Genomic DNA, 17,239 nt, shown 5'->3' on the forward strand with positions numbered 1-17,239 from the left:
CATCCCGATGTTACACTCATCAAGAGCTTTCATTTGAGTACCTACATGCATTTTTGATATATTTTTCATGTATACATATATATAACATATATTTTAAAGATATAAGCTCATCCCGATGTTACACTCATCAAGAGCTTTCATTTGAGTACCCACATGCATTTTGATATATTTTTCATATATACATATATATATATATATATATATATATATATATATATATATATATATATATAAATATATGAAAATTGATGTGGGTACTCAAATGAAAGGTCTCGATGAGTGTTATATCGGGATAAGCTTATATCTTTAAAAATGTCAAAAGTTGACAAGATACAATGTCATTTCTAATTATTGACATTTTTAAGACATAAACTCATTATCGAGACCTTTCATTTAAGGCCCACATGGCATTTTTTATATATTTATATATATGGTATTTGTAAAATATATAAATATACAAAATATATGAAAAATTGATGTGGGTATTCAAATGAAAGGTCTCGATGAGTGTAACATCGGGATGAGCTTATATCTTTAAAAATGTCAATAGTTCACAAGATACAAGGTCATTTCTTAATTATGCATCTAGAAATAGAGCATTTTCAAATGCAGCCTAAATACTTATGATAATAAATTGAATATCAATGAGAATGATATGAAACCTTGAAAAGGCATAAATTCAAGTCAAGACCTTTGCAATGACACTAAATTCCACTAAAAAAACCGATTTTATCATATGACTATCTTGAACATAAAATTTTTCTTACTCTCTTAATAATATAGATTTGACCTTAGCTTTGTCATAATTAAAAAATACACTAATTTAACAAAATAAATTTTAAATTTATACATAAAAATGTTAAATATTTAACACAAAATTTTTTACTGTGTACGTTTTGTTAATATGTACTAAAGACGAAATATTTTAGCGTTAATCTCTGTAATAGATGCAAAAAAAATAAACAATAAAAAGAAATTGAATTAATGGTATCTTACAGGCAAGATTAGTTCCGGTTTTATTTTGTTTTATTTATCGTTTTTATAAATTATGAATTTTCTCACGGGTTCTATTATATTTGCCCGTGAGATACCGACTACTGACTTGACCCGTAAACTTGACTCGCTGTACACGTTACAAGCTTCGCTCAAACTTCCGAGATTATTGTTATTAACTCTCCAGTCAGGATTTTATTGTAGTTTATGTAATTGGTATGTCAAGTGCAAGAGTTATGAATAATTTTTTTATTTATTTATTTTTTTATATGTGTAATTTACAATTTTCTCTACAATTGATCAAAATTTTGAAGATTTTATTGAATGGAAAAATTTTTTAAGAAATTTATTTTTACTTTGAGTTTTATATTAAATTTATGTCAAAAAATTTTGTGTTAAAAATTCAACATTTATTTGTGATAATTTTCTTAAATTAAGATAAAAAAATGTTAAAAATTAAAAACAAATTTATTTGAGGCAAAATTTTTTACTGTGTAATAAAATAAAATAATTATAAATAAAAAAACCAAGCTAGAAATTTTTTTTCATACAGTGAAGAAATAAAATCATACAGTGAAGAAATAAAACTCTTTAAGAAAAAAATTTTAAAGATAATAATTTAATTGTCTTGAATCAAGAGAAAAATTCTTGAATTAAATAAAATTTATTTAAATTTCTTAGCTTAAGATTTTTTTTACCCAAATTAAGAAGATAAAATTTTTTAAAATTATTTATTTGATTAAAATAAATTTTTTTTTCTATGAATAAAAACAAATATTAGATAGAAGGAAGAATAAAAATTCCCTTTCTATAAATTAACTGAAGAATGTAAATCGGTTAATTACATAAGAGCCGTGTAGTAGAGAGTACATCAAAGTCTGAGGTATTTAAGTTCCCAGGGTCTACCAGCATCTTCTTTGTGGAAAAGGCAAAGGTGCAAGGAAGTCAGTGCAAGTAATACAAGAGCAAGGCGATATGTACAACCAAGAGGATGTCGATGCCGGTAAAATGCGTCAGGGTCAATAATAGTATCAGGGGATATTACGCCGGGTATAATTATCCTGTTAGACTTAACCAGTAAGCTTAACTAGAAATTCAGTCAACGGGAAAGTTGAGATTCTTGAGCGAGTTTCTCCTCTTTAATAGAAAACCTTCATCTGCGCGAGATAGAATCTTGATCTGTATAATCAATCTTCAACTGATAAATATTATCACATGAATTATAAATTATTACCGGTTATTTATTTTATTACATCGTTAGCACTTTTCAAAATTATATACTAATGTACATTAATCATAAATTACTATTTATCTATTTTTAGTAAAAAAGATCAGCTTCTATTCGTTCAATCAGCAATTAAACGTTAAATCGAGCAGAGTACAACGGCGTTCATTAACTAGAGACTACTCCGGTCTAATTATCCGGGTTTACTCTTCATTTGTTATTCTATCTTGAGATTTTTCTCGGTTGTCGCCTGCATCCTGCATCCTCGAGTCATGAACTTCGTCCTTTTTTACTTCCCGTGTTGCGATAAGTACTTTGTTTAATTACAAACTCTACTAATTACCGAGACTTTGATCATCAATTGTTCTTCATCTTATTTCTTCGCTTTTAAACTTTTCTAATTAAAAACCTCAGAATATTTTTTTTTTCTCAATAATTCTTTAACATTGTGGACTATAAGTAAATAAAATTTTGCTTTATTAAATGATGAATTTTGTTAAATTACATTGAACTTTTTCAACTATTGACGTTTTTAAAGATATAAGCTCATCCTGATGTTATACTCATCAAAAGCTTTCATTTGAGTACCCACATGCATTTTTTATATATTTTTCATATATACATATATATAATATATATTTTAAAGATATAAGCTCATCCCGGTGTTACACTCATCAAGAGCTTTCATTTGAGTACCCACATGCATTTTGATATATTTTTCATATATACATATATATAATATATATAAATATATGAAAAATTGATGTGGGTACTCAAATGAAAGGTCTCGATGAGTGTTATATCGGGATAAGCTTATATCTTTAAAAATGTCAAAAGTTGACAAGATACAATGTCACTTCTTAATTATTGACATTTTTTAAGATATAAACTCATTTCGATGTTACACTCATCGAGACCTTTCATTTAAGTACCCACATGGCATTTTTTATATATTTTATATATATGGTATTTGTAAAATATATAAATATATAAAATATATGAAAAATTGATGTGGGTATTCTAATGAAAGCTCTCAATGAGTGCAATATCGGGATGAGCTTATATCTTTAAAAATTTCAATAGTTCACGAGATACAAGGTCATTTCTTAATTATGTATCTAGAAATAGAACATTTTCGAATGCAGCCTAAATACTTATCATTATAAATTGACTATCGAAGCCACAAAATTTTAAAACGCCAGTAGTTAATTAAATGATTAATTTTTTAATTAAAAATTGAGAATTCTATTGAGAATTTACAGAAATTTCATACTTCAATTTGAAATAGCCGTACTTCATTTGCTTCCGAGGTTCCGGGTTCGAATCCCGGGCAAAGTAAAAGAGCAAAGTCGCTTATTTTTTTTTTTAATTTTTTTTAATAAAGATGCAAGTGTTACTTCATATTGAATATTGGAACAGATGCTGGATCCGAAGGTTGCAATTTTTCAATAAAATAACATATGTAATTCATATTTCAAGAGCATGTGTATAATTTGTATGCATTAGACGTCAGTGAAAAGAATGCTAGCATCGAGGAATGTTCGATGACACGTGGGTCGCAATTAAAATAAGTACAATGCATCGGGCAATAAAAGGAAGCGATGCAAATAACAATAATAATTATAAATAATAATAACATTTTAGTCGCTGCAATAAAAACTAAACGGAGCGATTTGGAAAAAAGTGGATAACTTTATCGGAATTTAAATCAGCGAACCACTTCCGGCTGGGTCTAGCACTCATTTGTATTATGGAAATTCAATGAAATATATGTACTATTTTTTAACTTGTATTGTGTTGGGTTGTATAGGTCCGAGGTTTTGTTCGCGTTGACAGACGTGTCAGCAGAGTACGGCAGACAGTGTTAAATCTTCCTCATGTGAAGTACAATTGTAAGATGTTGAGTACTTTGTATGGGTATTATATTCGCACTCGTATTCGTATAAAATACTTATATAAGTATAAGTATAAGTATTCCCAAAAGGCCGTTGCACTCATCGCGGACTCGGTAACTCGTTGGCCCTGCGTGTATAGCGGTACTCGCTATCTCTCTCTCCCGCTATTTTTTATTCTTTATAATTCACATGTGAACCAACACACCGCAAATGTGTTTTTGGTCGTGGGACGATGAGTGTAACATGAGAATACTTGCATTACCTGTACAGAATTGTTCTATACTTTCATTTTATCTGATTTTAGTGTGTTTCAAGTGATAATTCAATCTCAGGATAAATTTTACTTCTGGATTGGCGAAAAAAAAAATTTTTTTGGTAATTTTTTATTAAAAAATTTATCAAAATTTAAACAAAAAATTTTTTTTAAATTTTAATTGAAATTTCTACAAAAATCAGCCAAAGATAATTTTTTGTTTTTATTAAATTCTGATAAAAATAATTATGAAATATTTATCTAATCTATATTATTAAGAAATAACCTTGTATCTCGTGAACTATTGACATTTTTAAAGATATAAGCTCACCCCGATGTTACATTCATCGAGACCTTTCATTTGAATACCCACATCAATTTTTCATATATTTGATATATTTATATATTTTACAAATACCATATATATATATATATATATATATATATATATATATATATATATATATAATATATATATATATATATATATAGCTGCTATAAAATATATAAAAAATGCAATGTGGGTACTTAAATGAAAGGTCCCGATGAGTCTAACATCGAAATTAGTTTATATCTTAAAAAATGTCAATAATTAAGAAATGACATTGTATCTTGTCAACTAATAATATTTTTAAAGATATAAGCTCATTCCTACATTACATTCATCGAGACCTTTCATTTGAGTACCCACATCAATTTTTCATATATTTGATATATTTATATATTTTACAAATACCATATATATATAAAATATATAAAAAATGCAATGTGGGTACTTAAATGAAAGGTCCCGATGAGTCTAACATCGAAATTAGTTTATATCTTAAAAAATGTCAATAATTAAGAAATGACATTGTATCTTGTCAACTAATGATGTTTTCAAAGATATAAGCTCATTCCTACATTACATTCATCGAGACCTTTCATTTGAGTACCCACATCAATTTTTCATATATTTGATATATTTATATATTTTACAAATACCATATATATATAAAATATATAAAAAATGCAATGTGGGTACTTAAATGAAAGGTCCCGATGAGTCTAACATCGAAATTAGTTTATATCTTAAAAAATGTCAATAATTAAGAAATGACATTATATCTTGTCAACTAATGATATTTTTAAAGATATAAGCTCATTCTTACATTACATTCATCGAGACCTTTCATTTGAGTACCCACATTAATTTTTCATATATTTGATATATTTATATCTTTTACAAATACCATATATATAAAATATATAAAAAATGCAATGTGGGTACTTAAATGAAAGGTCCCGATGAGTCTAACATCGAAATTAGTTTATATCTTAAAAAATGTCAATAATTAAGAAATGACATTGTATCTTGTCAACTAATAATATTTTTAAAGATATAAGCTCATTCCTACATTACATTCATCGAGACCTTTCATTTGAGTACCCACATCAATTTTTCATATATTTGATATATTTATATATTTTACAAATACCATATATATATAAAATATATAAAAAATGCAATGTGGGTACTTAAATGAAAGGTCCCGATGAGTCTAACATCGAAATTAGTTTATATCTTAAAAAATGTCAATAATTAAGAAATGACATTGTATCTTGTCAACTTTTGACATTTTTAAAGATATAAGCTTATCCCGATATAACACTCATCGAGACCTTTCATTTGAGTACCCATATCAATTTTTCATATATTTTATATATTTATATACATACATATATATAAATATATATATATATATATATATATATATATATATATATATTACATATATGTATATATGATAAATATATCAAAATGCATGTGGGTATTCAAATGAAAGCTCTTGATAAGTGTAACATTGGGATGAGCTTATATCTTCAAAAACATCAATATTTAAAAAAGTACAGTGCAATTTAACAAAATTCATTATTTAATAAATCAAAATTTTATTTATTTATAATTCACAACTCACAGCAATTACATAGTGACTGCAAGGTTGCTAGATTTAAATAAACTATTGTTCAAATATTAATTTTATTTTTAATATTCTTCAATTAAAATTAAAAGATTTAATTTTCATTTAAGATTATTTTACAAAAATAAATAATTGATATTAAAAATCATAAAAATAAAAGATAAAACTTTACTTTTCCCTATTCTTAATAATAAAATTCTATTATTTTTTATTAATTAATTAATCAATTAATCATAATAAAAAATTAGCTCTTTATTATCACAAAAAATAATGAAAACTAACCGAGAAAAAAAAATGACAATAATTTATACCCAACAGCTGTAATGAGTTAAAAAAGTACACCTTAACATTCAGCACCTCAATAGCAGTAAATAAAAAGCTTACAGATTAACTGTGAAGACGCCTCGACGTCGAGAAAACTGCCATTAGGACAATAAAGGATAAAAAACAATCTATTTATTACCTCGTTACTTTTTTTTATTTGGTTATTTCATTTTATTTAGCTTTTCTCGGCTGGAATAGCAGCCGAGTGAGTGCAAGTGTGCACTCTTTATCCGCTTCTTATACCTTGACTGTGTACTATATGTACTTTACCCTTACCGGAGTAATCTATTATGTTTAATTCAGGTTTCGTACACAGCAGAGGTATATACAAACACAAATATAAATACAAAATATAAATACAACAAACACTTGTATAGGAAGCCCCGTTAACCGTGGATGCGTAACAGTACACCTCATAACACCTGTTAGTCCATCTACTGCTCCTTGCAACACTCATACCTCATGCCCGGACTTATTACCTAATGCAACCCATTATTTTACTCTTCTCGTAAAACATCAGGTAGTAAAGTACCTGCAGTCAATGAAATTTTGTTTTTATTTTTATTTGTCTGCTCGACGTCTATCATCCAGCAGTTAGTCTAGAGCCTTTTTTTCACTTTTTTCGTGGAAATAATGAATGAAAATAATTTATTGTTCTTTTAATAAACATAAATAAGAAATGATTTTTTTTTATGGATTATTGTGAGTATTGTTATCTTGGAATGACACATGGTGATAATTTAGTCATCACTGCATTTTTTTTTAACTTAGTCATCATTTTCTTCCGCACGTACCAAGAATATTAAATAGATAATTTATTTACTGAATGATAAATAAATATTATAATTTTTTTTTAATTATTGCTTTTTACTTGTACACCTTCTCGGTTAAATAAATATCATAATAATTAATGATTATTATTCAATATATTATCGATATTATTAAGAAAATAAGCAAAGGTCTTGATTTGAATTTGTGCCTTTTCAAAATTTCATGTTATTTTCACCGATAAGCAATTTATTATGATAAGTACTTAGGCTGAAAATTCTCTATCTCTAGATACATAATTAAGAAATGACCCTGTATTTCGTGAACTATTGACATTTTTAAAGATATAAGCTCATCCCGATGTTATACTCATCAAGAGCTTTCATTTGAATACCCACATCAATTTTTCATATATTTATATATACTATATATATGTATATATGAAAAATATATCAAAAATGCATGTGAGTACTCAAATGAAAGCTCTTGATGAGTGTAATTTAAGGATCAGCTCATATCTTTAAAAATGTCAATATTTATGAAAGTACAGTGAAATTTAACAAATATCTTGTGAACTATTGGGATTTTTAAAGATATAAGCTCATCCCGATGTTATACTCATCAAGAGCTTTCATTTGAGTACCCACATCAATTTTTTATATATTTATATATATGTATACATGTATAAATAAAAAATATATCAAAAATCCATGTGGGTACTCAAATGAAAGCTCTTGATGAGTGTAACTTAAGGATCAGCTCATATCTTTAAAAATGTCACTATTTATGAAAGTACAGTGAAATTTAACAAATATCTTGGGAACTATTGACATTTTTAAATATATAAACTCATTCGGATATTATATTCATCGAGACCTTTCATTTGAGTACCTACATCAATTTTTCATATATTTATATATATTATATATATGTATGTATGTATATATGAAAAATATATCAAAAATTTATGTGGGTACTCAAATGAAAGCTCTTGATGAGTGTAACATCGGAATGAGCTTATATCTTTAAAATATATATTATATATATGTATATATGTAAAATATATCAAAAATGCATGTGGGTACTCAAATGAAAGCTCTTGATTAATGTAACATCGGAATGAACTTAGATCTTTAAAAACGTCAATATTTAAGGATGTATAGTGCAATTTCACAAAATTCATTATTTTATGAAACAAAATTTTATTTATTTATTATTCACAAGTCACGGCAGTCACATAGTGACTGCAAGGTCGCTAGTTTTTTATTTAAATAATAACTTAAGAAAATAAAAAATTGAAAGACCAAGAGAATTTATTGAAAAGAAATAAAATTTGTATTAAATTTCATTGTACTCAACAAAATTATTTTTTTTTGTCAAGATAATTTTATTTGTTAAAAAATTTTTCTCTGTATGAAACCTGCAATTTAATTGATTTTTTGAAAGGTTTCAGAAAAACCTTATAAATAAATTTTTATCAAGTGATTGAATTTTTTTTTAGAGCATAATTTAATTAAATTTTTTAAAAACTAAATTTTTTTTAGAGCATAATTTAATTGAATTTTTTAAAAACTAAATTTTTTTTTTCTAAATTAATTTCTAAATATTATTTATGATTTTCCACCCTTAAATCTTCTCACTGTAATAAATTTAAATTTCCAGCTAAATGTTCGATCCAAAAGCTCCAAAAATCTGAGAATAAATGATAAATTTTTCCAATTGAATTTCACCGTTTAAATAATAAAAAACTATCTGATTTCTCCTTTCCATTTCCAATAAATATCACAAAGCCAATATCAATTTTCCCTTTTGACGGATGAGATTTGAAATAAAATCTTGAGCGATAAAGCCAACTTTAAAGAAGAAATAAATGTAATAAGAATAAGTAATAATAAAAAAAAAAAAAAAGTGTATTATTATTCAAACATAATACGGTGAAATAAAATAAAAAGAAAAAGATGAGCTGTACGGAGATATCTCATGGGATGACGCCGTAATGTAACATTGAGAAATATAATAAAATCTCTAGGAAATAAGAAATATAATATAATATAAGGAAAAGGGAAAGATGATCAGGGACTTTGGCGACTGAATGACCCATCAGGGATCTTCTGACACTCAGCAATAATAATATCACAAAAATAGCAAAAAAAATCATTATTCTAATGGGTGTCATGATCATAGCAGCAGTCTGCGTAAATATGAGAAAATTAATTAAGTTAACTCTCGGTATTGTGCGCTGCGGTATGGTAAGATGTACAATAACGATAAAAATAAAAAAACCAGACGACAAAAGTAGGTCAAACGTTATTTCCGGTGTGTTTTTATTTTCATTTTCATGTTTAATATATGTATCTCTCGCAGGAGTATCAAGGATAAAAATCCCCTCGTCAATGTTTCTGCTCTATGCAAACTGTTTTTACCTTAACAATAATGATTTAAAAAAAAAATTAAAACTCAGTACGGTTATTTTATTTTATTTTAATTCAATTTACTTTGTTTATTTTTAAGATTTCATATCATTCTCACCGATCGTCAATTTATTATGATAAGTATTTAGGCTGCATTCGAAAATTTTTTATCTCTAGACACATAATTAAGAAATGACCTTGTATCTTGTGAAATATTGACATTATTGAAGATATAAGCCCATTTCGACATTACACTCATCGAGACCTTTCATTTGAGTACCTACATAAATTTTTCATATATTTCATATATTTATATATATTATATATATGTATATATTAAAAATATATCAAAAATGCATGTGGGTACTCAAATGGAAGCTTTTGATGAGAGTAACATCGAGATGAGCTTATATCTTTAAAAACTTCAATAGTTAAGAAAGTACAGTGCAATGTAACAAATATCTTGTGAGCTATTAATGTTTTTAAAGATATAAGCTCATTCTGATGTTACACTCATCGAGACCTTTCATTTAAGTACCCACTTCAATTTTTCATATATTTATATATATTATATATATGTATATATGAAAAATATATCAAAAATCCATGTGAGTACTCAAATGAAAGCTCTTGATGAGTGTAATATCGGAATGAGCTTATATCTTTAAAAACTTCAATAGTTAAGAAAGTACAGTGCAATGTAACAAATATCTTGTGAGCTATTAATGTTTTTAAAGATATAAGCTCATTCTGATGTTACACTCATCGAGACCTTTCATTTAAGTACCCACTTCAATTTTTCATATATTTATATATATTATATATATGTATATATGAAAAATATATCAAAAATCCATGTGAGTACTCAAATGAAAGCTCTTGATGAGTGTAATATCGGAATGAGCTCATATCTTTAAAAACGTCAATATTTAAGAAAGTACAGTGAAATTTAACAAATATCTTGTGAACTATTGATATATTTAAAGATGTAAGCTCATTCTGACATTACTCTCATCGAGACCTTTCATTTGAATACCCACATCAATTTTTCATACATTTATATATATTATATATATGTATATATGAAAAATACATCAAAATCCATGTGAGTACTCAAATGAAAGCTCTTGATGAGTGTAATATCGGAATGAGCTCATATCTTTAAAAACGTCAATATTTAAGAAAGTACAGTGAAATTTAACAAATATCTTGTGAACTATTGACATATTTAAAGATATAAGCTCATTCTGACATTACTCTCATCGAGACCTTTCATTTGAATACCCACATCAATTTTTCATACATTTATATATATTTTATATATGAAAAATATATCAAAATGCATGTGGGTACTCAAATGAAAGCTCTTGATGAGTATAACATCGGGATGAGCTTATATCTTTAAAAATGTCATTAGTTAAGAAAGTACAGTGCAATTTAACAAATATCTTGTGAACTAATGACATTTTTAAAGATATAAGCTCACCCCGACATTACACTCATCGAGACCTTTCATTTGAGTATCCACATCAATTTTTCATATTTTTATATATATTATATATATGTATATATGAAAAATATATCAAAATGCATGTGGGTACTCAAATGAAAGCGCTTGATGAGTGTAATATCGGGATGGGTTTATATCTTAATAAACCCCAATATTTAAGAAAGTACAGTGCAATTTAACAAAACTCATTATTTAATAAAGCAAAATTCAATTTTTTTATAGTTCACAAAGTGACTGCAAGGTTGCTAGTATTTTTATTAAAAAATTAAAACTCAGCATCGTTATTTTAATTCAATTTACTTTGTCTATTGTCCTGAAGTTCTATTCTGTCGCCTACTACGTCCCTTTATTTTATTTTATACAAATATAACTCTATATAATTTTTTGCCAATGTACTTGTTATTTTTAGAATAGAGTTTGTAAGCGCTTTATCGCTCACCGTGAAATGTGATACAAGCTGATTCCCGCGATACAGGTGTTCTTTGAGCAGTTTTGTTCTTTTACAGCCGAACCTTTGATGACAGTCGGGTCTTTTCATTCTTTTTAATTTCTCTTTGTTTGCTATTTAATCCTTGAGATTTTTTTCTGAGCCTTTCAAGTAAATTGCTTTGAAAAATCAACGCTTTTGATAAAAACCTTTTATTGGGTATTAATTATTAATTTTTTTAAATTTACGTGGGAATTTTTAAACCCTTCTTAAAAAAATTAAGTTTGTTAAAATATATCTAACCTTTATTGAAGAGTTATTATTTATTTTAAAAAGAAGTACGCTATTACTCAATGGCTTTGTTAAATGTTCGATTGCGAGACTAAATTTTTCAACCGAGGAAATGAATGTGTGAAACCTAACAGCTTTCTCGAAGCCAATGAGGAAATTTTCATTCAAGTATATTACATTTATAAAAACTGACATTGATCTGTAGAGCGAAGCATTTTATTAAACAGTCAAAAACACAAATTGAAAATTTAATCGGTCTTATCTCTTGCGACTCATTGCACAATCCATCATCTTCATTTTAATTACGCAATTGTGCAAATAGAATAACAGCGACCTTGCAGTTATAAAAACACCGGCGCATAATTCTATTCCCGCGAGATTGAAAAATTTTATTTAAAAAAAAATAAAAAGATAACATTTATTGTCAATCTGCCAAAGGTCAATGTCAAAATAATAATATATTTTATTTTTATAAACATTATAAATGTTTAAAATTAAAAAAATCAAATATTATTAAATTTTTTTGGAGTATTGTTAAAAATTAATTTTTTTAATTGTCAGAATATTTTTTTAGTTTTTCAAAACTTTACTTTTGAAGAATTAATTTTTAAAGAATAGAATCAAAATTTTTTAAGCAAAGCTTTAAATATTACAATAAAATTTATAATTAATTTTTAAGAAATTAATTAACTATTTAAAAAACAAATGAAAATTTTAACCTATTATTTTGATAGTATTTATTAAAAAATTTAAAAGTTTAAAAGTGAAAAAAAATAATTAACAGCTAAAAAATTTTTCTTTTTTTCTTTTTAAAATTTTCTTTTCAATTTCAAGTATAATTTTATAAATTGATAAATTAAAAAAAAAATTATTTAATTAAAAAAAAAATAATAATTAAGAAAAAAATTAATTTCGAATTAATTATTTTAAGAAAAATTAATTAATTTTAAATTAATTAATTAATGAAAAATTAATTTATTAAAAAAAATTAATTAATTTAAAAAACATTAATTAATTAAAAAAAATTAATTAATTAAACAAAAATTAATTCAACAAATATTAATTAATTTTTTTTTAATTAATTAATTTAAGAAAAATTGATTAATTTAAGAAAAATTAATTATTTTTTTTTGAATTTATTAATTTAAGAAAAATTAATTATTTTTTTTTGAATTTATTAATTTAAGAAAAATTAATTATTTTTTTTTGAATTTATTAATTTAAGAAAAATTAATTATTTTTTTTTGAATTTATTAATTTAAGAAAAATTAATTAATTAAAAAAAAATTAATTAATTAAAAAAAAATCAGTTAATTGAAAAAAGTACGAGCTCTAAATTTTTCTTCATCCTAAAAATAATTTTATATAAAATTTACCGTAATAAATAAATTCCCTAAAATTCCAAGTCATGCCTAACGGATAAAATGAGCAATAATCTGCAGAATAAACAAACAAAGAATTAATCTAAAAAAAACTCACGTTCAGGAGTGGTGAAGTATCCCCAGGCAGGAGTCGCGGTTGCCGCGGATTGCAGAACAACCGCGAGAATCCCCAGGACGAGTGCCCCTGCGGCCCCGCGAGCTGCCAGGGCCCTTTGTTTTCCTCTTCTGGGTTCGGTCGCAGTGGCAGCGATCCCGCGCACACCTTGACGGTTTCTCGGATCCGCCATTCTTCATACCGTTGTCCTCGATTAGCTAATTTCTTCTCTCTCTCTACATGTGTTTACAATAATTTCCTTTTACTATCACAACCAGCCAGCGATTAATTTCACCAATATATATTTCTCCGACATGAAAAACCGGTGGTTGGAAAGGGATCCGATCAAAATAGATAACTTTCTCTTTACCGACCTCGCCAACGGGCCCCGCAATCTTCCATTACACCATGCAATTCTCAACACTTATATTACTTCATATTTTTTCTTTCAATATTAAATATTTAATATTTAACATTAATACTACTATTTGAATTTGATATTCCTTATCATTATCACTATTACCCACTATCGCGTTAGCTCACGGCGATTAACAAGTGTACACTTTACTTATTTTGTAATACACATATATTTTATAGAAAAAGTATATATTAATCTATTGTATTGATACCAGGACTTTTTATTTACTCAGTTGGACGATTAACCATTTTCGAAACACATTTGACGCACATAAATTCCTGCGTTATCATTTTAACTCACTTTTTAAAATAAAATTTTTGTCTCTCCCTAAAAAAAAACAAATTTATTTATTTTATTAATCGTTTATAATTTGTTGTGGTTAAATTACCAATTGGTAATCACAATAATATACTGATAGAAGGATTTGTTTATATTTAATAAAGTTTATTAACTGTTAATAAATGATTTTTTAACATCATAGGATTTAATAAATATTTATTAACAATTAATTAATATTTTTTAACTATTAATAAATACTTATTAACTATTAACAAATGTACTTTCCTCCCAAATAAATATTTATTGAATGTTAAAAAATATTTATTAAAATTTAATAAATTAAATAATTGTCTTCAAATAAATTTAATTATTAATAGTTAATAAATCCTTTTATTATTGTACACTGATAGAAGAATTTGTTTATATTTAATAAGCTTTATTAACTCTTAATAAATGATTTTTTAACATCAGGATTTAATAAATATTTATTAACAGTTAATAAGTAATTTATTAAGCACAATTTATTAACTGTTAATAAATATTTATTAATGGTTAATGAATATTTGTTGACTGTTAACAAATATTTATTTAAAATAAAAAGCTAAAATAGAAATTTTCTTTTGACACTTTTTATAACTCAGCTGGAATTCATGATAATAATTAAATTCACTGAATAAATTAACATTTTTAATATTTAAAAATATAAAAGATAATTATGAGCTGTGATAGAATTTGGTATTTTACAATAAACGTTATTATATTGTAATATAATTAATGGAAATAATTTATAAAGATGATTTTTGTTTATAAGCAATATTTATATCATATTTTATTGCAAGCGAAACAAATTCACTCAACAAAATATTTATTAACTGTTAATAAATATTTTTTAACTATTAATAAATACTTATTAACTTTTAATAAATGCGCTTTCCTTCCAAATAAATATTTATTGAGTGTTAAAAAATATTTATTAAAATTTAATAAATTATTTATTAAATACCATGTATTAAATGTTAATAAATATTTGTTAACAGTTAACAAATATTTATTAACAGTTCATAAGTAATTTATTAAGTACAATTTATTAACTGTTAATAAATATTTATTAATGTTTAATGAATATTTGTTAACTGTTAAAAAATATTTATTTAAAATAAAAAGCAAAAATAGCAATTTTATTTTGACACTTTTTATAACTCAGCTGGAATACATGATAATAATTAAATTCACTAAAAAATATATATTAACTGTTAATAAATATTTCTTAACTATTAATATTAAATATTAAATATTTTTAATAAAATATTAGATATTTTTAACTATTAAATATTAATAAATACTTATTAACTGTTAATAAATATACTTTCCTCGCAAATAAATATTTATTGAATGTTAAAAAATATTTATTACAATATTACAAATTAAATAATTGTCTTCAAATAAATTAAATTATTATTAGTTAATAAATCTTTCCATCAGTGTAATTATACTAAAAAAAACGTGTACGTATGTATTTTAATTTGAAGATCTTAATTTTATTTAGACATTGTTGAGGTTAATTATTTAAATAATATTATTGTTTATTCGTCTTAATTAAATTCACAAATATTAATTATTATATTATTTCCCAGAGCTTGATAAAGTCTTAGGAATAAAAATTGCAAATCAATGATAGTTTAAATTTATTTAACAATATTTTCCAATTACCCTCAATCCTGCTCGTATTGTTATTCATTAAACTGGAATTAAACCGTATAAAAAAAATCAAAATTTTCCTCTCAAAATTTCCCCAAAACTTTCGTTTTTATTTATCCTCCCTACTAAAATAAAAAAATAATTTATTTTCTAACCACGAGCCTTCCTCCGAACCTGCAATCTCCTCTTGTCTTCCTCAGCTCCTCTCCGCTTCCAGATCACGATTACAAACCGGTTTATCTTACCGCCAGAACTCGCTAAAAATAATCCAGCTTGATGTACCGGTAAACTCGGTACTATCTTCCGGGACCACTTATTATCTCTCCTAATAACTAAACTCCAAACCCGTCAAATCATATCGATTATTTCTTCCTCCGCATTTCTTCCCAAACTTGCATAAAAATTAACAATTAAAAATGCCCCAAAAATTCTAGAGATCCTTAAAAATATTGTATTTATATCTCGTTCCTTTGCTCCATCTCTTCTTCCTTGTTTACCTCCTCAGACTCGTCCTTTTTGCCGGCATCACACTCTTCTTATGCACATATGTGTGTATTTATATATTTATATATATGTGCTACACACCACAGTCACACACTCAAGGTATATGTGGTATGTAGGTCGTACAGGTAAGCTTCATACAAACAAACGTTGGAGAGAGACAAAAGATTACATCTTGCCTTCTTCCTCACAATTTCCCTTTACTTCGTCCGTTCCTCACCTCCTTCGCCTCCTACTCGCTATTTTTTATGTGTACACACGTAACACATTTAACAGTATGCAGTACCGTACAAATATGTACAGTGCATGTACTCAGGTTATTGATCACACTCTATCCTTATTTATTTGTAGTGTAATAATAATAAAAATAATAAAAATATTTTTTCTAAAATATTTTACAATTGTTAATTTTAATTTTATAATTTTATTTTTTACACTAAAATTCACCCACTTTTTTTTAAAATAATAATTGCTAACTTTAAATAATAAAAATTTAACACTAAAAATTTTGGCGATTATTTAAATTCAAAATTCCGCGGGATTTTTTGAAACTTTTGGAGCGAATTTAAATTAAAAAGATGATTTATAAGGATTGTTGTGGTTAATAATTTTTTTTTTTATTATTAAGGGGATCTAATGTTGTTTTTTTTTGTAGAAAAATTGAATAATGTTTGTACCTGCGTACTGGGACGGAATTTGGAACCGGACGCGTGTTCGCGAGTCTGCGCGTTGAGCCACACTGAGGAGCGGTCTCTTAGCAGTTAACTCCGCGGCAGCCAAACTCATACTCGTACAAAGTACTCATACTC

The 17,239-nt window shown here is 25.6% G+C and overlaps 1 protein-coding gene across 2 annotated transcripts in view; it reads right to left on the reverse strand.

Moving 5' to 3' along the window:
- LOC123261309 overlaps positions 1–16,838 on the reverse strand; it is a 36,588-nt gene extending 19,750 nt beyond the window's left edge. Inside the window, exons 1-2 of one of the 2 annotated variants that reach the window (XM_044722894.1) lie at positions 15,942–16,838; positions 13,538–14,279 (exon numbers count right to left, since the gene is read on the reverse strand). In XM_044722894.1, the coding sequence (XP_044578829.1) occupies positions 13,538–13,727 (190 nt within the window). In that variant the 5' untranslated portion in view covers positions 13,728–14,279; positions 15,942–16,838. The remainder of the gene's footprint in view (positions 1–13,537; positions 14,280–15,941) is intronic. The other variant, XM_044722893.1, reaches the window with a different exon arrangement.
- Positions 16,839–17,239: the final 401 nt, after the last annotated feature.

This window comes from Cotesia glomerata, linkage group LG3 (genome assembly GCF_020080835.1).
Source record: "Cotesia glomerata isolate CgM1 linkage group LG3, MPM_Cglom_v2.3, whole genome shotgun sequence".
NCBI lineage: Eukaryota > Metazoa > Arthropoda > Insecta > Hymenoptera > Braconidae > Cotesia > Cotesia glomerata.